We start from the raw sequence: 21,397 nt of genomic DNA, 5'->3' as shown, positions 1-21,397 counted from the left end.
TATGATAAAATAGGAATTTTACATAAGACAAGCACAAAATATGTAAACAAAGTCACATACCATTAAAAGTATTGCTATGTGCAAGTTTGGAATAGAATTTTAGGAAAGGAATCCCAATGGTTCTCATCAAGAGTAACCTCTCATCTAAGCTGCACAACTCAACATTAAAACAAAAGCAGAAACAAAGTTATTGATTTTGGGGGAGGAGGCATTACTTATAAAACTAGTTAGCTTATATATAATTTTACGATAATCTTTGAAGAATTTTAGATAGTATGATGCTTCTTTTTGGTGAGATTCTAATTCTTAAATTCCAATTTTGAAGTTTATAAATTATTTAGCAATAGGAAGTTTCCAAATAAGAATAATGCAATTTTTGATGATATGTATCAATCCCTGGTATCTCAAATGGTAAGGAATCTACCTGCAATGCAGGAGACTGGGGTCTGATCCCTGGCTTAGGAAGATCCCCTAGAGAAGGGAATGACTACCCACTCCGGTATTCTTGCCTGGAGAATTCCATGGACGGAGGAGCCTGGCCAGTTACACTCCATGGGGTCACAAAAAGTCAGACACAACTGAGTGACTAATCCACGCACAGCAATGTCACAAATTTCATAGATTTTACACATTTTCAATGGTAAATTTGCACATTTTTAAAATGAATCAGAATAATTAAACATATATTAATAGTTAAGATCATTTATAAGTACAATAAGATTAGATATTTGTGTTGTCATATACATAATCAAGACACCCAGAATATGTCTATGTGACCTTGAACATGTTTACTCATTTTGTTTCATGTTTCAGTTTGATTTCTACACTTGTAGATAAAATTAAGTGATTTTTATTGTACCTGTAACTCAAATGCAAGAGAAATGTCTCTCTTGTGTGTTCTAGTTTCCCAATTATATTTTTTAAAATACCATTTTTTCATTTGTATTCAATTATAAAATTGTATCTTTTTTTTATTCTGAGAGAATATTTATACATTTTGAGACCAAAAAAGTAGCATTATATTTTGTAAATGTCAGTGATAAAATCAGATCCAGTATTAAAAGTTGACTTTGCAAATAAATTACCAGGACACATATGTTGCTGCTCAATACTTTAATATTTTCCAAAAGTCCCGATGATTGCAGAGGGTGTATAAAACCTAACATGTAATGTTTTTCAAGGAAGAGCATTAGTGTGGTGTCCCTCTGTGGATGCAGTCCCAGCACCTCGTTTTATGTGACACAAATAATATTTATTTTGGAATGGTTAAGTGATCTCACTCAATTATTTATCTTTTTCAATAGAAAGAGAATGCACTGTTCCTGAAATGGATACATACTTAAATGCTTATCCCAGAAAAGAAACATTTAAAGTTGGAGATGTGCTGAAATTCTCCTGCAGTCAAGGCCGTATTATGGTTGGAGCAGATTCAGTTCAGTGTTACCACTTTGGATGGTCCCCTAAACTTCCAAAGTGTAAAGGTAAATATTTATCTGACAGTTGTTGGAGCAAGAGTTCAGATTTCAGATATCAACCTTTTTATTTCCCTCTCTTAATTTTCTGTCCACTTCCAGTGCATCTATAATCTAATGCATTAAGCCAGAGATATACCCACCAAGGACATATGCTGGGTAGTAGATACCTCAGTTTTCCTTCTTTAAGAAATTAACCTCCAGGTGCTTCTTGAAATATGTGGTGGAGAATTCACAGAAATGCATGAGGAACCTGACGCTGGCAGGATTTCTTGTCAGTTTTTCTTTTTCCTGCAATTCCACCATTAATACTGGAGAGTTTATATAATGTGGGCTTTACCTCTAGTGTCCTCAGGTAAATATATACAGTGTTCAAGTAGCTTATAGTCAGTTTAGTCACATGTATCAAATCATATGAATCAAAGTTAAACTGTTCAAATGCTTCTCTCAAATGATATTTTTTCAAAAATTTTACCTGCAGTGTTTCTGTGGAATAAAAGTATTGCTGTAATTCATACACCCAGACTGAGTAATTGACTTGCATACCTATTAGCATGTCTGGAGAATGAACATGCTTTCTGAGCAAACACAGACTTCAATATGCTAGTTCAAGATGAGTAATAGAATTGGTAAACATGAGGCTTGTGTAAGCACTATTCTTTTTTCATTGTTTGAGAATGCTAAACTATATTATATAATAAACAAAAGATCATTTAGCAAAATAAATTTCTGCATTAGCTGGATTTTTCAGTTATAAGACAGACAATGTAACCATAATTTACACAATATTTCTACAGAAGGGAACGTAAAATCGTGTGCTCCACCTCCTCCTCTTCTCAATGGGAAAGGGAAAGAAATGCACAAAGAAGAATATGCACACAATGAGGTCGTGGAATATGCTTGCAACCCCAGATTTCTGATGAAGGGTTCTCATAAAATTCAGTGTGTTGATGGAGAATGGACAGCTTTACCCGTGTGTATTGGTAATGTATTGAAAATAGCAATATTTAAAAGTAAATCAATACTTTTATTTGTTTCCATATACACATTTAAGTAATATTTTAAAGACGAACATATTTTTGTGGATTTTCAGAGGAGGAGCGTATCTGTGAAGATATACCTGACATTGATCACGGCGATGTCAAGCCTTCTGTCCCTCCTTATCACCATGGAGACTCAGTAGAGTTCAGTTGCAGAGAAGCATTTGCAATGATTGGACCCAGATTTATCACGTGTATTAGTGGAGAGTGGACCCAGCCTCCTCAGTGCATTGGTCAGAATACACATCTCAAACTGACCTTTAGTATTTGCAGCCATTCTGTTGAAATTTAGAGTTATCCTTGAAAATGCCAGATCTTAAATTATAATGATCCCAAGCATTTGACTTTTATACTTCAATATGTGTCTAAAGAGGAAATATATAAACTAGCAATAGAATTTTATCCATCTTTCTGTCCTGATATTAACATTGTTGATCTTGACAAGTATGAAGCCTAATCTTACTGATAGGTACTCATATAATTAAAATGTGAGTACTAGTTACCAGGAAAATACAACTATCATTGCAGAAATGCCATTTTTGCTTTTGTATGATACTCTTTCTTTTAGAACATTTGAAACCAGGAATTAGAGTTGAGGAAATACCCATTTGATACATTTCTGTAGGAATCTTGCCTCTCTCAAGATTCTAAAAATGATAATTTCTCAGTCTGTTTCAAATTCTGCAAAGAGAAGCTTCTGTGCTGTGGAGGGTGGGTTCAAGCCCGCCCTGTTAGTAGGTAACTCTGTCATGGGAGGCACTTTGGGTGGGGCCAGGAACCTGCCCTGACACATTTCCTTGTAAGAGACTCATCCTGACCTTTGGATGACCGAGTCTTTGATGACTGATGAGGAGAATCAATCTTAGCTGCCTTCTTTCATTTTTTTCTCTTGGGATAGACTCTTTCTTGGAATTTTCCTGGGCTCCGCATTCAAAGAGAGCCCTGGATGTCCAGGCCTATTAACTCATTATATTTCTAGTCATTAGTTATTCCAAGAAGAAGGTAGGGCTTAGGCTCAGGCCCTGAGTGAGGGCAGGGCAGATAGCTGTTTTTTTCGCCGACAGTATGTCAAAATCCCCATACTCAAAAGACCAGTTGACAGATGGGAGACATTCAGTAGGAATTTATTTAGTTAAACAGTACACTTTTTGCTTATTAATCCCTACATTTTTATGAACAGATTCCTGTCCTAGGTATTGCCAGTTTTTCAAGACCAAACCCCATCTTTGTCCTCTTCTATCTCCTCAAATGACCTCACCTCATTTAACTTTCATTCTACCTTATGTCAAAATGTTTGCTTCAATTATTGTTCTTCTGGCCTCAGAGTTTTCCTTGCAAAGGTTAATCCTCTACCTGTATTCAGTTTAATTTAGTCTCCTTTTGCTATACTAGACCTTATTCCAGTTTTCCCCCTCAAGGTTTATTTTGTAACTCTGTCTAGTCTAACTTGTCATTCTCCTACTATGTTTATTTTCTCCTAAAAATATAAATCTGCTTTCCTCCCAGAAACCAGCCCATCAAAGGATGCTGCCAGCAGCCACTTCTCATTTCGAGTATGCATCTTCCTCAGTCACCATACCTTGAAGAATACCACTGGCTTTGTGTCCCTCATCACTCTGAGCAAATCTTAGAAACAAGGCTAATTCTCAAGCCTCTAGTGTGTTTTCAATTCATCTCCTTATTTCATTGTATCTTTTCAAAATTTCATTTTGAAATCATCACTTTTCTTTGACTAACTACTTGAGTTTTTCTTATTTTACTTATTTCACTTAATCTTTATGATGAACAAATCATTAACATATACTGCCAAAGACCTATCCTGATATTTTGTCAAATTCAAAAAGAACCTCTGCCTGCATTGAATTTTTGAAATAAAAAGCTTTCTTAGTCCATATTTAACTTATCCTGGAGCTAGAAAAAAAATTGTTATCATGGTTTTATATTGGATTTTTGAATGATCTGGTACATAACATAGTGTCTCAAAGACTCTAAGTGTATAAACAAGATGGGTTGTAACTTTAATTACCCGTTTTCCTATTCCAGATATTTGTTCATTTTTGGTGATCAGGTAAAAGATTTGTTTAAAAGTTAAGATTATATACAAAACACCTTGGATATAATTTTCTTAGTATGTTTCATTACATTTCTTGAAAATATTTATATAAAATAGCAGCTTGGTATGCTATGTCCACAGATAGTTGTTTTTATCTTCATGTTTTACGATTGTGAATTAAAAATAATACAGAGATGCTTAAGGTCAAAAGCAGATTATATGAACATTTGTGTAAGATTTCATGTTTGGGATCAAATTTATTCATGTGATGACTATTTGCTATGTAGATCATCAAAAAGTATTCCAGTCACAAATGCAGAAATCTTTAGGATGGGTATTTTCTCTGAAATTTTAAACACTGGATGCAGGACTCAGGTTCATGTATAATTTTTTCATCTCATGCAATTTGATCAGCAATAACTTGGCTGGTGGGATTTGTAGGCATAAATTCTAACATCTTTGAATTGACTCCATAGCTATTTTTTGTTATTAGCTATTTGGTTCTTTAGAATTAGTCTTTTCAAGGGAATGTTTTCATTTTATAGCAACAGATGAACTTAAGAAGTGTAAAGGGTCAAAATTATTTCTACCTGATGGAGAACTAGCACATAAAATTGAATATGACCACAACACCAACAAAAGTTACCAATGCCGAGGAAAATCAAAACTCAAACACTCAATCTGTATAAATGGAAAATGGGATCCTAAAGTAACCTGCAAAGAAGGTAATCTCTTGTCCATAATGTTTTAAAAATGTATTCTATTTCTCTCTAACTTGTAAAAGTAGTATCTTTGTGTCCTTCAAGGAAATTTAGCTATTTATCATTACAAATATTTTTCATCTGCAAGGTAATTTAGAAGCTAATCAAAATACTGTGTCTAAATACTATTTGTATAATGTGCCTTAGTCAGCTATGTGACAAATGACTCAGAGACTTTGTGACTTTAAAATAACTACTGGCCAGTAGGTGTGCTCATTTCCACAGGAAAGCCATTACTTCTGATTTTGTGTATTACACATAAACGTACTTATGCCTATGCTGAACTATTATGTATTTATCCATGTATCTATTTATGTATCAATCTATGTATCTATTTCTCTACTTAACTATCTTGAAAAGTCTTGAGTCATGTTGACATGATAAATTCTCATTGAATAAGTTCTTTTCAATTTTCCACTTTTTATATCTGTGTTTCTCTTCTCCAACTCTGTGACATCTTGACTCCCTATCCTCAATATTTTTACCAATTTCTATAAGCCTAGAATATCTAGAAAGAAGCTTCAAATCAATACAAAACCAGATCTACTGTCTAATATTCAACCTCATAATTCTTCCTTATATATAGATCCCTATATAAAAACCATACAACAACAACAAAAAAATCATACAGCAATAAAGCTGTATTAATGGAGAATAAGTTATTTGGAAAAGCGTAACTATTTGGGAATTAAACAACAAGCTTCTAAATAACTGCCATGCCAATATGTAATGTCCATTGTATATTGTGGGCTTCCCTGGTAGCTCAGCTGGTAAAGACCCTGCCTGTAATGCAGGAGACCCCAGTTCAATTCCTAGATCAGAAATATCCCCTAGAGAAGAGTCAGGCTGCCCACTCCAGGATTCTTGAGCTTCCCTGGTAGATCAGCCTACAATCTGCCTGCAGTGGGGGGGACCTGGGTTCAATCCCTGTGTTGGGAAGATCCCATGGAGGCAACCCACTCCAGTATTCTTGCCTGGAGAAGCCCCAAGGACAGAGGAGCCTGGCAGGTTGCAGACCATGGGATCACAAAGAGTGGGAAATGACCGAGTGGCTAAGCACAGTATTGTATATTATACTTTATATATTTATGATTGCTTAGACCTTGTGAATCAAATTTTTTATAATTATAAAATATTTCTTAATTTTTGTCATGCACCTTGTCTAGAAATCTATATCAGCTTATTAAATATAGTTAAATTGAAACAATTTAGTATTTCATATGATGAAGGATTTCCCAACAAATTTCAAGGAATTCATGTTTGTCAACTATTCTAAATTAAAAGCAAATATAAAAATAAAAGAGCTTGCTACACAACTGCATCTATAAGGAAACAAGTAACATTTACAGGTAGTGAAGTACATATGTTCTACAGCTTCTTCTAGAAACTTTATAGTGTTATGTGAGTATATTTAAGTATGTTATCTGTCTTATATTAATATATGAGGATTGCATAAAGTAGGATTTGGCTTTTTATGGATGGATTGTCAATTATTTTAGCAATATGTGTGGAAAAGACTTTGAAGTGAAAAATCAATTAACTATAAAAATGCTGATTTATTTCAAACTTTCTATTCAGTCATTTAACAATCTTCACTGCTGCCAAATTACCTTTGTAACTAGCTTTTTAGTAGGCTGAAAGTCTGATAATAGTCTCCAAGTATGTTCCTCTCACTCAAAATTACTTTAGCTATTCTTGTTTTGAACATAGAAATTTCAGGGGAATTTACAAATTTTGATAAAATATTGGGTTGTATATCAAAAGGGATGGCTTTGTAATGAGAAATGAATTATAGAGAATTGACTTCTTTACCATATTGAATTTTGAAATCATAAACATGGAATGTCTCTATTTATTTCTGCTTCAATTTTTCTAGACATACCAGTAGAATCCCCTGGGGACTCAGACAGTAGAGAACCTGCCTGCAATTCAGGAGACCCGGGTTCAGTCCCCTGAGTGAGGAAGATCCCCTGGAGAAGGGAATGGCTTCCCGCTCCAGTATTCTTGCCTGGAGAATCCCATGGACAGAAAAGCCTGGTAGGCTATAGTCCACAGGGTTGCAGAGAGTTGGACACAAATGAGCACATGTGAGATCTGATATGCAGTTTGCTTCTTCAAAATATTCCCTTGATGAAGAATTCAATTTCTTTAATAGGGAGTATGCTATCCACATTTTCTACATTGTCTTATCACTGTGTGAATGTTGCATTTTTCAAGAAATATCTCTATTTTACCTAACTTATGAAATTGATTGATATAAAATCATTTGTAATAGTCACTTGACCTTCTATTTTTCCTTTAGTCCTATAGTATATTTGGTGAAATGACTTCTTTCACTCTTGGTATTGAGAGTTGTTTCCCTCATTTATTTTGTAATCAGAGTTTTATTTTTCAAAATTATAATTGTCAAATAAACATTTTTAACACCCTTAATTTCTTCCATTTCCTCTCTTGTCTAATTTTTATCTTGTTAATATTCATGATTTTTAACTTCGTTAATTTTCTGTTTTCTCTTTTCTGTTAATCTTTCTCATTTTTTTTCTCTCCTGTGGACTTAATTTTCCTTTTTTGTAATGGCTTGATTTTAATTTTACTCTCTCATTTCTTCAGATAGAAAATGAAAGCATTGATTCAAACCATTCTGCTTTTATTTTTTTTCCCATTTATTATTATTTTTTAAATTTTTTTATTAGTTGGAGGCTAATTACTTTATAATATTGTAGTGGTTTTTGTCATACATTGACATGAATCAGCCATGGATTTACATGTATTCCCCATCCCGATCCCCCCTCCCACCTCCCACTCCACCCAATCCCTCTGGGTCTTTCCCAGTGCACCAGGCCCGAGCCCTTGTCTCATGCATCCAACCAGGGCTGGTGATCTGTTTCACCCTAGATAATATACATGTTTCGATGCTGTTCTCTTGAAACATCCCACCCTCGCCTTCTCCCACAGAGTCCAAAATTCTGTTCTGTACATCTGTGTCTCTTTTTCTGTTTTGCATATAGGGTTATCATTACCATCTTTCTAAATTCCATATATATGTGTTAGTATACTGTATGGGTCTTTATCTTTCTGGCTTACTTCACTCTGTATGATGGGCTCCAGTTTCATCCATCTCATTAGAACTGATTCAGATGAGTTCTTTTTAATGGCTGAGTAATATTCCATGGTGTATATGTACCACAGCTTCCTTAGCCATTTGTCTGCTGATGGGCATCTAGGTTGCTTCCATGTCCTGGCTATTATAAACAGTGCTGCCATGAACATTGGGGTGCACGTGTCTCTTTCAGATCTGGTTTCCTCAGTGTGTATGCCCAGGAGTGGGATTGCTGGGTCATATGGCAGTTCTAATTCCAGTTTTTTAAGAAATCTCCACACTGTTCTCCATAGCGGCTGTACTAGTTTGCATTCCCACCAACAGTGTAAGAGGGTTCCCTTTTCTCCACACCCTCTCAAGCATTTATTGCTTGTAGACTTTTGGATAGCAGCCATCCTGACTGGCGTGTAATGGTACCTCATTGTGGTTTTGATTTGCATTTCTCCAATAACGAGTGATGTTGAGCATCTTTTCATGTGTTTGTTAGCCATCTGTATGTCTTCTTTGGAGAAATGTCTGTTTAGTTCTTTGGCCCATTTTTTGATTGGGTCATTTTTTATTTTTCTGGAATTGAGCTTCAGGAGTTGCTTGTATATTTTTGAGATTAATCCTTTGTCTGTTGCTTCATTTGCTATTATTTTCTCCCAATCTGAGGGTTGTCTTTTCACCTTGCTTATAGTTTCCTTTGTTGTGCAAAAGCTTTTAAGTTTCATTAGGTCCCATTTACTTATTTTTGCTTTTATTTCCAATATTCTGGGAGGTGGGTCATAGAGGATCCTGCTGTTATTTATGTCGGAGGGTGTTTTGCCTATGTTCTCCTCTAGGAGTTTTATAGACTCTGGTCTTACATTTAGATCTTTAATCCATTTTGAGTTTGTTTTTGTGTATGGTGTTAGAAAGTGTTCTAGTTTTATTCTTTTACAAGTGGTTGATCAGTTTTCCCAGCACCACTTGTTAAAGAGGTTGTCCTTTTTCCATTGTATATTCTTGCCTCCTTTGTCAAAGATAAAGTTCCATAGGTTCGCCACAAATCCATAAATCCATTCTGCTTTTAAATCTAAACCTGTAAAACTACCTTTTTTTCACTTTTAAGTATTGCTTTACCTGTGCCTCAAAAATTTATAAATATGTATCAATTTTATTTTCATTTAACTGTATGTGAAATATTTTCTAATATTCCTAGTGACTTCTTTGCATAACAGTTGTTTAAAAATTTGTTGTTTAATTCTCACATATTTATGATTTTCTAAATAATTCATTCTCCATTAGCAGTCATACTGCGGTATGATTTTTATCTAGAGAGCTGCATATATTTACTGTATGCAATTTGATGATTATCATGGGTGATTCATAGATAATTTATTCTTATTGATTTCTAATCTAATTCACTTGTCATAGAACACACTCTGTGAACTTTTAATATTTTGAATTTTATTCTTTCTTTGTTGCACAGCATATTGTCTATCTTTGTGATGTTTCCATTTCATATAAAGTATATGCGTATTCAAGTTTCCAAATCAGGTTAGCATTGTTCATAGTGTTCTAAAAATGTACCTGTGTCTTAAAATAGTTTTTTATAGTTGTTCTATCTGTCAGAGTAGAAAGGCTCTCAGAATTGCTAACAAGGGGTGTGGATTTGTCTATTTCTTCTTTCAGTTCTGCATATCTTTGCTTCATGTATTCTGATATATTCTTAGATATATTGTATATTTATAAGGGTTTAGTCCTTGTGCATTACCTTTTTAAAAGTTATAAAATAGGTCTTCATAGTTTTAATTATATGCCTTCTCTGGAAGTCTCCATTATTTATTGGAATATAGCTAATTAATTTAAAACACTTGATTATTTTCATGTGATAAAAGAATTCCTAATCAATTTCATGTAATGAGCATCCTCCAGTTATTCTCTATAAATTAAAAGCAATTGAAAATTAAGAGAGAGCTAACTAAGCAACTTATTCACCCATATCACAAAACTTGAAAAATTAAGAAAAAAATTTCTATGATTTACTGACAGACAATATCTTAAATTAAGTAAAATGAAAACAGTATGCTTTGGAATCTATGATATACAACAAAAACCAAAGATATGCATAGATTAAAACTTGCTTTACAAAAAAGAAAAAAAAGAACTTAAGTAATAGATAGTACAATCTAGAATCTAGAAAAGAACATATATCCAAAGAACATAGAAGGAAAGAAAAACTAAAATTAAAATGTCAATTTTTACAATAAGCTTAAAAGTGTAAATAGCTGATTTGCAAAATATTCAGTTTATAGGGAAATGTTGTATATAGACCAGCATTCACAAGACTTTTAACAAGTACAAATTAAAATTATTAGGACAAAAATGTTTAAGCATCAGACACAAAAGAAAATAAATTCTTGAAAATACATTGACAAAAATGTCAAAATAGTTAAAACAGAAATAAGAGAAATGTTTCTGATGAAATGTAAAATACTCCAAGTCTTCCCTGGTGGCTCAGATGGTAAAGAATCCACCTGATTTGCAGGAGACCTCGGTTCAATTCCTGTGTTGGGAAGACCCACTGGAGGAGGGCAAGGCAACCCACTCCAGTATTCCTGCCTGGAGAATCCCCATGGACAGAGGAGCCTGGCAGATTATAGTCCACGGGGTTGCAAAGAGTCTGACATGACTGAGAGACTAAACACAACACAGCACACAAAATACCCCTATTGACTTAAATCAGAATAGAAAATCTGATGATATTACTAATGATGAATAAAGTCTATTCAGTCAAATATTTCCCTGAATTTAATACAAAATGTTGGGTCCCTGAAAGGATTTATGAGTTTCCAGCCTATACTTGCATAATGCTTCTATGGAAATAAAAATGAAGCATGACAGGAGACAGCAAAACCAAGGAGTCATAGAACGGGTTTTGTGTTCAGATTATGAATTGGATATCTGAGGTATCTCTATTTGATGGACTCAGACATAGTTTACAGAGGGATCTTTTATACCCTCTGGTCATGTACAAAAAGCCAGGCTTGCTAATCCATTAAAGAAGGTGCATTCAGCATTTGAACCAGTCCTAATGAGATGGATGAAACTGGAGCCCATTATACAGAGTGAAGTAAGCCAGAAAGATAAAGAACATTACAGCATACTAACGCATATATATGGAATTTAGAAAGATGGTAACGATAACCCTATATGCAAAACAGAAAAAGAGACACAGAAATACAGAACAGACTATTGAACTCTGTGGGAGAATGTGAGGGTGGGATATTTCAAAAGAACAGCATGTATACTATCTATGGTGAAACAGATCACCAGCCCAGGTGGGATGCATGAGACAAGTGCTCGGGCCTGGTGCACTGGGAAGACCCAGAGGAATCGGGTGGAGAGGGAGGTGGGAGGGGAAATCGGGATGGGGAATACGTGTAAATCTATGGCTGATTCATATCAATGTATGACAAAACCCACTGAAATGTTGTGAAGTAATTAGCCTCCAACTAATAAAAAAAAAAAAAAAAGAAGGTGCATTCATCAATGTGTATATTCTTAACAGTGCAGGCAAGCTAGTGAACTGTACCTCCAGGAGAGTACTGAACTGTAAAACAATAGACTCTAAATCCCAGTGAACATATCTAACTCTTACCTTGTTCAAGAATTGGCATCAAATTAATAGATCAGTAACTAAATATAGTTTCTCCTCTGGCTAATCAACTCCCTCTGGTAGAAAATTCTGTGAGGGCTTCCATCCAATTACAATATATGTGATCATGGATATCTGTTAAAAAACAAAAAAGACCCTGATATCAGTTTTTCCTTACTGCCTATACCTGAATGAGCAATTCATTTAGAACATCTTAAAGGTTAGAAAAAATTAAAATTGGTTTACATAAATCATGCATGATTGACCACAGGAAGAATAAAAGGAAGAAACTACAAGAAAGACCATGAGACTGTGAACCAAATGTGATATATTAAAGTGCTAAACAAGCTTAAGAGTATAATTATAGAGTATCATATTATTTGATCATTTGTGATATATTATTAGAGCTTTCTGTTTATTGAAAATTTTTCCTTTAATATTTGGACTTATGCTTTTTTATCAAGAAATCTAATTTTAATATTTTCAGAAGCACAAATACAACCATGCCCACCTCCACCTCAGATTCCCAATGCTCGAGATATGACAACTACAGTGAAATATCAGGATGGAGAAAAAATATCAATTCTATGTAAGGAAAATTATTTGATTCAAGATGCAGAAGAGATTGTGTGCAAGGATGGGAGATGGCAGTCAACCCCACGTTGCATTTGTAAGTAGCGCATAAGTTTGTTTAAAACATTCTTTAAAGAAGATCAACACTCCTTTAAAATTTGTATCCTTCTGTGGTGGCTCAGTGGTAAAGGAACCTCCTGCAATGCAAGAGATGCAGAAGATATGGGTTCGATCCCTGGATGGGGAAGATCCCCTGGTGAGGTGGGTGGGGGGCGGATGGCAACCCACTCCAGTGTTCTTGCCTGGGAAATTCCATGGACAGAGGAACCTGGTGGGCTAGAGTCCATGGGGTCGCAAAGAGTTGAACATAGGACTGAGTGACTGAGCGTGCACACAAGCTTTGCATGGATCTGCAAGATGAAGTCCTCTCTGTCTCTTTCAATTTATCTTGAAACAGTAAATAACAGTTTTATTTTATGAATTGATGAACACTCTTTCATCTCTGATATGAAACACAGACAAACTCTTTGGGCTACTGTGCAAATAACAGGTAAAATTTATGTTTATGCAAATTGTATTCCTAATGATCAAAAGGACAAGAATGAAGGGCAGTTGGGCTGCCCAGCTGGGGAGTCATGGTCCTGAAAGATAAGTCCCAGAAATTCTGGCTTAGAAGTCCAGTGTAACTTGAGCACAAGAAAGCCAGAGGGCCATAGGAAACAGAGCTTCTGTTCTTTAAAGCCACACAGAAATCTCACATGCTCTGTGCCCCAGTGAAGAGGCATCAATGGGAAAGAGGCTTGGGTTAGACTAATTTGCTTATCTTTGTGAAACTCCTAGAGAGATAGGAAACAACTGGGATCATATATGTTGGTGCCAGCCATCATGAGAGACAAGTGCCACTTTAGAGTTCTCCCTAACACACACATATATAGCTTACTAGCACCAGAGGCTTAACAACTCATCAGCATGACAGCACCAGCCCCAAACTCTGCTGGGCTCCACAGCTGCTACACCTGCATCTCACCGTGCTCTTGGGTGTGATGTCACCAGCCCATGTACACTTAGGGACTGAAGCTAACTCCATCAGCACTTCATCCTGCCTATGAGTGGGCTGGCAGCCACTACATGAGGTAGAGTCTTTCAGCCACCTGGGGAGGAGGTGGGATCCTTGCCTACCAGTGCACCCAGAGTGGTTGGCATTAAAACAACAGAAGGGCACCCCTTTAGCATTTAGATCTGCTGTCTATATCCTACAGAGGGGAGCATTCTGCTGGGCCATAGACTTCTCCTACATAAGACCACTTCTCTTAGATCAGGAATACACCTAACTCTTAGAAATAAACACAGAGTTAGGTAAAATCAGAAGACAGAGAAATGCATTCTAAATGAAGGAACCAGACAAAATCTCAGAAAAGTCACTAAACAAAGTTAAGATAAGCAGTCTACTCAATAAAGCATTCAAGGTAATGACATAAAGATGTCGAACATAAATGAACATAAACAATGAACATAAAGATGTTCAATGGACTCTAGAGAAGAATGGATGAATTATTTTGTCCATAACAGGATTTTAAGAATAAAAAAATATAAAGAAGGACTAAACAGTGCTGAAGGATACAACACCTGAAATGAAAAGCACACTAGGGGAAATCAATAGTAGATTAGAGGATTCAGAAGAATGGATCAGAGATCTGGAAGACAGGGTAGTGGAAACTTCCCAAATAGCACAGGAAAAGGAAAGGGGAATTTTAAAAATGATAATAGGTTAACAGACATCTGGGACAACATCAATACCATTCTCGTTATAGGGATCTAAAATAGAGAAAGACGGACTTATTTGAAGAAATAACTGCTAAACTTTTCTAACCTGGGGAAGGAAGCAAACATTCAGGTCTCGAAATCAGACAGTCCCAAAAAGAGATGAACCCAAAGAGATCCACACCAGGACACATTATCATTTAATGGAAAAAAGTTAATAATGTTGTTGTTCCAAAGTAAATGGCGATGAGATCATACTTATCAATAATTACCTTAAATGTAAATGGGTTGAATGCCCAAGCAAAAGACAAAGACTGGCTGAATGGATACAAAAACAAGACCCCCATATATGCTGTCTAAAAGAGACCCACCTCAAAACAAGGGACACATACAGACTGAAAGTGAAGGGCTGGGAAAGAGATTGCATGGAGACCAAAAGAAAGCAGGAGTAGCAATACTCATATCAGATAAAATATACTTTGAAATAAACACCATGAAAAGAGACAAAGAAAGACACTACCTAATGATCAAAGGATCAATTCAAGAAGAAGATATAACAATTATAAATATATATGCACCCAACATAGGAGCTGCTCAATACATAAGGCAAATGCTAACAAGTATGAAAGGAGAAATTAACAGTAACACAATAATAGTGGGATATTTTAATACCCCACTCACACATATGGATATGTCAACCAAAAAGAAAATTATCAAGGAAACACAAACTTTAAATGATTCAATGGGCCAGTTAGACCTAATTGGTATCTATAGGACATTTAACCCCCAAACAATGCATTTCACCTTTTTCTCAAGTGCACAAGGAACAGTCTCCAGGGCAGATCACATCCTGGGCCATAAATCTAGCCTTGGTAAATTTTAAAAAATTGAAATCATTTCAAGCATCTTTTCTGATCACAATGTGGTAAGATTAGTTGTCAACTGTAGAAGAAAAACTATTAAAAATGCAACCGTATGGAGGATGAATAACATGATTCTGAATAACCAAAAATAATGGAAGAAATCAAAAAGGAAATCAAAAATCATAGAAACAAATGAAAATGAGAACATGACAACCCAAAACCTATGGGATTCAGTAAAAAGAGTGCTAAGGGGAAGGGTCATAGCTTTACAAGCTTACCTCAAGAAACAAGAGAAAAGTCAAATATATAACCTAACTTTACACCTAAAGAAAGTAGAAAAAGACAAACCCCAGGGTTACTAGAAAGAAAGAAATCATAAAAATTAGGGCAGGAATAAATGAAAAAGAAACAAAGGAGTATGGCAAAAATCAGAAAAACTAAAAGCTGGTTTTTGAGAAGATAAATAAAACAGACATACCATTAGCCAAACCCATTGAGAAAAAAAGGAAGAAGAATCAAATCAATAAAATTAGAAATGAAAATGGAGAAATCACAACAGACAACACAGAAATACAAAGGATAATAAGAGACTACTATCAGCAACTACATGTCAATAAAACGGACAAATTGGAAGAAATGGATGAATTCTTAGAAAAGTATAACCTTCTAAAATTGAACCAGGAAGAAAGAGAAAATCTTAACAGGCCCATCACAAGCATGGAAATAGAAACTGGAATCAAAAATCTTCCAAACAAAAGCCCAGGACCAGATGGCTTCACAGGTGAATTCTACCAAATATTTAGAGACGAGCTAACACCTCTCCTTCCTTGGTGGCTCAGAGGGTAAAACATCTGCCTACAATGTGAGAGATCCACGTTCAGTCCCTCAGTTGGGAACATCCAGGGAAGATCCCTGGAGAAGGAAATGGCAAACCACTCGAGTACTCTTGCCTAGAAAATTCCAAGACGGAGAAGCCTGGTAGACTACTGTCCATGGGGTCGCAAAGAGTAGGACACTGTTGAACGACTTCACTTTCATATTCTTTCCAACACCTATCTTACTCAAACCCTTCCAGAAAAGTTCAGAGGAAGGTAAACTCCCAAGCTCATTCTGTGAAGCAAACATCACCCTAAAATCAAAACTAGACAAAGATGCCACAGAAAAAGAAAACTAAAGGCCAATATCACTGATGAACATAGATGCAAAAATCCTTAACAAGATTCTAGCAAACAGAATCCAACAACATATTAAAAAGATCATACATCATGACCAAGTGGGCTTTATCCCAGGGATGCAAGGATTCTTCAATATTCACAAATCAATCAATGTGATACACAACATTAACAAATTGAAGGAAAAAAAAAAACAAACATGATTATCTCAGTAGATGCAGAAAACTCTTTGACAAAACTCAACATCAATTTATGATAAAAACTTTCCAGAAAGCATGCATAGAAGGAACATACCTCAACATAATAAAAGCTATATATGGTAAACCCACAGAAAACATTATCCTCAATGGTGAAAAATTGAAATCATTTCCCATAAAGTCAGGTACAAGACAAGGGTGTCCACTCTCACCACTACTATTCAACATAGTTTTGGAAGTTATATCCACAACGATCAGGGAAGAAAAGGAAATAAAAGATATTCAGATGGGAAAATAAGTAAAACTCTCACTGTTTACAGATGACAAGACCCTCTACATAGAAAACCCTAAAGATGTCACCAAAAAATTGCTAGAGTTCATCAATGAATATAGTAAATTTGCAGAATATAAAATTAATACACAGAAATCCCTTGCATTCCTATACACTAACAATGAGAAAACAGAAAGAGAAATTAAGGAAATAAGCCCATTCACCATTGTGGTGAAAAGAATAAAATACTTAGGAATAAATCTACCTAAAGAAACAAAAGACCCATACATGGAAAGCTGTAACACATTGATGTAGGAAATCTAAGATGACACAAATAGATGGAGAAATATACCATATTCATGGATCAGAAGAATCAATATAGTGAAAATGAGTATACTACGCAAAGCAATCTATAGATTCAGTGCATCCTTATCAAGCCCCAATGGCATTTTTCACAGAAGTAGAACAAGTCCACAATTTGTACGGAAATTAAAAAAAAAAAAAAACCTCGAGTAGCCAAAGCAATCTTGAGAAAGAAGAAAGGAACTGGAGGAATCACCACGCCTGCCTTCAGACTACACTACAAAGCTACAGTCATCAAATAGTGTAGTACTGGCACAAAGCCAAAAATATAGATCAATGGAACAAAACAGAAACCCCAGAGATAAATCTACACACATACAGACACCTTATCTTTGACAAAGGAGGCAAAAATATACAATGGAGAAAAGACAATCTCTTTAACAAGTGGTGCTGGGAAAACTGGTCAACTATCTGTAAAAGAAGGAAACTAGAACACTTTCCAACACCATAACCAAAAATAAACTCAAAATAGATTAAAGATCTAAATGTAAGATCAGAAACTATAAAACTCCTAGAGGAAAACATAGGCAAAACACTCTCTGAAATAAATCACAGCAAGATACTGCCAGGAGAAATATCAACAGCCTCAGATATGTGGGTGACACTGCTCTAACGGCAGAAAGTGAAGAGGAACTAATGAGCCTCTCAATGAGAGTGAAAGAGGAGAGTGAAAAAGCTGGCTTAAAACTCAATGATAAAAAAATAAACCAGGATCATGGGATTAGGTCCAATCACTTCATGGTAAATAGAGGGAGGAAAAGTAGAAACAGTGACAGATTTCCCCCTCTTGGCCTCTAAAATCACTGCAGATGGTGAATGCAAGCATGAAATTAGAAGACAGAAAAACTATGACAAACCTAGACGGTGTGTTATAAAGCAGAAACAACACTTTGCCAACAAAAGCCCATGTAGTCAACACAATGGTCTTTCCAGTAGTCATCTGGATGTGAAAACTGGGCAATAAACAATGCAGAGAACTGAGGAATTGATGCTTTCAAACTGTGGTGCTGGAGAAGACTCTTGAGAGTCCCTTGGGAAGCAAGGAGATCAGTTAATCATAAAGGAAATCAACCCTGACTACCCTTTTTAAGGACTGATGCTGAAGCTCCAATATTCTGACCACCTGATGTGAACAGCTGATTCATTGGAAAAGACCCTGATACTGAGAAATGTAGAAGGCAGATGGAGAAGAAGGTGACAGAGGGTGAGATGTTTGGGTGACATCACCATTTCAATGGACATGAACTTGGGCAACTCTGGGAGAGGTCAGGGACCTGGAAACCTGGCATGAGCAGTCCGTGGGGTCGCAAAGTGTTAGACACGACTTGGCGACTGAACAATAACTAGCTGAACTCATTCACAAATTAGTGTATATGTAAAAATAAGGAATCTGAAACTTGATACTGGGACATTTCAGTGTTTAGAAATCAGACAGGATGGGAATCCAAACTAAGAAGTACATTAGCCACTTCTAGTTTTTCAAGTTAACTTTTGCCTGGTGTGTAATTTTTACACACCACTCTCCACTTGAACATGTTTTCATGTTTGAAGGGACTTTTTTTTTTTAGACAACATACAGCTGAGTCTTGTTTATGTGTCTACCCTGCCATTTTCAGGTTTTCCATTGATATATTTATGCCCATTTATATTTAGAGTGACTTACTAATTATTAGGGACAATGTCTGACATTTTCTTAATTCTTTTGTGTGTGTTTCCTTCATTTCTCAACCTTTTTCTTATCTTGTCTTCCTTGAGGATTTTTGAACATTGTAATATAATTTAACTGTGATCTGCATTGTTTTTGAGTATATGTCTTTGCATGGTTTTCTTACTAGTCTCTCTAGGTTTTAAGATACACATAGGTAGTTTATCACTCCCTACTGTTGCTGACATTTTACCATCTGAGATTAAATGTGGAATGCTTACTTCCATTTAGATTTATTGGTTCTCCCCACATTTTAAACATAAATGTCTCTAGTATTCTCTCTATATACATTGAGCACCATATCAGATAACAGTTTTGCACAACTATAATAAAGTAAACAGAGAAATCATACTCTTATTATAATTATCCTTATTTAAAATTTTTTTTCCATTCTAAAATCTGAGTTCTTTTTTTATTATGCTTTATTTTGAAAAGTTCTTAAGTATAGTTCTGCTAGAGACAAATTCTTTCAGTTTTGCTTTGTCTGGGATTTTTTTTTCTTTCTCCCTTTAATTCAAAATGATAGTTTACAAGATATAGAATTTGCAGTTGACATTTTCATCCAGCATTGGGAAAATGTTCTCACCTCTTCCTGGCTCTATGTTCATTGATGAAATTTCCACCAATGATTGAATCCTTTTTTCCAAATAAGTATTTCATAATATTTACCCCAAATAAGTTTTTCATATCCATCAAGCTGCTTATAAGATTTTTTTTTTCTGTAATTTTCATGAATTTGAACATGATGTATCTTGTTTACCTCTTTATTTAGTTTTGGGTATAGGCGATTAACACTGTTGTGCTAAATTCGGGTAAACAGAGAAGGTACTCAGCCATATATATGAATGTGACCCTTCTCCCCCAAACTCTCTTCCTATCAAGTCTGCCACATTACACTCCACAGAGTTCTCTGTGCTATACAGTAGGTCCTTATTGGTCATGCACTTTAAATATAGCAGTGTGTTCAGTTCAGCTCAGTTCAGTTCAGTCACTCAGTCATGTCTGACTCTTTGTGACCCCAGGAACCGCAACACGCCAGGCCTCCCTGTCCATCACTAACTCCCAGAGTCCACCCAAACCCATGTCCTTCGAGTTGGTGATGCCATCCAACCATCTCATCCTCTGTCGTCCCCTTCTCCTCCTGCCCTTGATCTTTCCCAGCATCAGGGTCTTTACCAATGAGTCAGCTCTTCACATCAGGTGGCCAAAGTATTGGAGTTTCAGCTTCAGCATCAGTTTTTCCAATGAACACACAGGACTGATCATCTTTAGGATGGACTGGTTGGATCTCCTTGCAGTCCAATGGACTCTCAAGAGTCATCTCCAACACCATAGTTCAAGAGCATCAATTTTTCTGTGCTCAGCTTTCTTTAAAGTCCAACTCTCACGTCCATACATGACCACTGGAAAAAGCACATCCTTGACCAGACGGACCTTTGTTGGCAAAGTAATGTCTCTGCTTTTTGATATGCTGTCTAGGTCGGTCATAACTTACCTTCCAATAAGTAAGCATCCTTTAATTTCATCACTGCAATCACCATCAGAAGTGATTTTTGGAGCCCAGAAAAATAAAGTCAGCCACTGTTTCCCCATCTACTTGCCATGAAGTGATGGGACTGGATGCCATGATGTTAGTTTTCTGAATGTTGAGCTAGAAGCCAACCTTTTCACTATCCTTTTTCACTTTCATCAAGAGGCTCTTTAGTTCTTCTTCACTTTCTGCCATAAGGGTGTTGTCACCTGCATATTTGAGGTTATTGATACTTCTTCCGGCAAACTTGATTCTAGATTGTGCTTCCTCCAGCCCAGCATTTCTCATGATGTACTCTGTATAGAAGTTAAATAAGCAGGGTGACAATGTACAGCCTTGATGTAGTCCTTTCCCTATTTGGAACCAGTCTGTTGTTCCACATCCAGTTCTAACTGTTGCTTCCTGAACTGCATACAGATTTCTCAGGAGGCAGGTCAAGTGGTCTGGTATTCCCATCGTTTTCAGAATTTTCCACAGTTTATTGTGATCCACACAGTCAAGGTTTTGGCATAGTCAATAAAGCAGAAATAGATTTTTTTTTTTTTTTTAACTTTCTTGCTTTTTCAATGATCCATCGGATGTTGGCAATTTGACCTCTGGTTCCTCTGCCTTTTCTAAAACCAGCTTGAACATCTGGAAGTTCATGGTTCACGTATTGCTGAAGCCTGGCTTGGAGAATTTTGAGCATTACTGTACTAGCGTGTGAGATGAGTGCAATTGTGTGGTAGTTTGAGCATTCTTTGGGATTGTCTTTCTTTGGGATTGGAATGAAAACTGACCCTATCCAGTCCTGTGGCCACTGCTGAGTTTTCCAAATTTGCTGGCATACTGAGTGCAGCACTTTCACAGCATCATCTTTCAGGATTTGAAATAACTCAACTGGAATTCCATCACCTCCTCTAGCTTTGTTCAT

At 35.9% G+C, this 21,397-nt stretch overlaps 1 protein-coding gene across 2 annotated transcripts in view; it reads left to right on the top strand.

Moving 5' to 3' along the window:
* The window catches only part of LOC122707785 (complement factor H-like), a 95,815-nt gene that overhangs the window by 63,344 nt on the left and 11,074 nt on the right, over positions 1–21,397 (top strand). Inside the window, exons 14-18 of one of the 2 annotated variants that reach the window (XM_043923645.1) lie at positions 1,305–1,481; positions 2,270–2,455; positions 2,566–2,745; positions 5,111–5,290; positions 12,536–12,718. In XM_043923645.1, the coding sequence (XP_043779580.1) occupies positions 1,305–1,481; positions 2,270–2,455; positions 2,566–2,745; positions 5,111–5,290; positions 12,536–12,718 (906 nt within the window). Of the gene's footprint in view, positions 1–1,304; positions 1,482–2,269; positions 2,456–2,565; positions 2,746–5,110; positions 5,291–7,202; positions 7,295–12,535; positions 12,719–21,397 lie in introns of those variants that run through there. The other variant, XM_043923646.1, reaches the window with a different exon arrangement.

This window comes from Cervus elaphus, chromosome 14, assembly GCF_910594005.1.
Source record: "Cervus elaphus chromosome 14, mCerEla1.1, whole genome shotgun sequence".
Lineage (NCBI taxonomy): Eukaryota > Metazoa > Chordata > Mammalia > Artiodactyla > Cervidae > Cervus > Cervus elaphus.
This window is presented reverse-complemented; position numbering and strand designations above follow the sequence as displayed.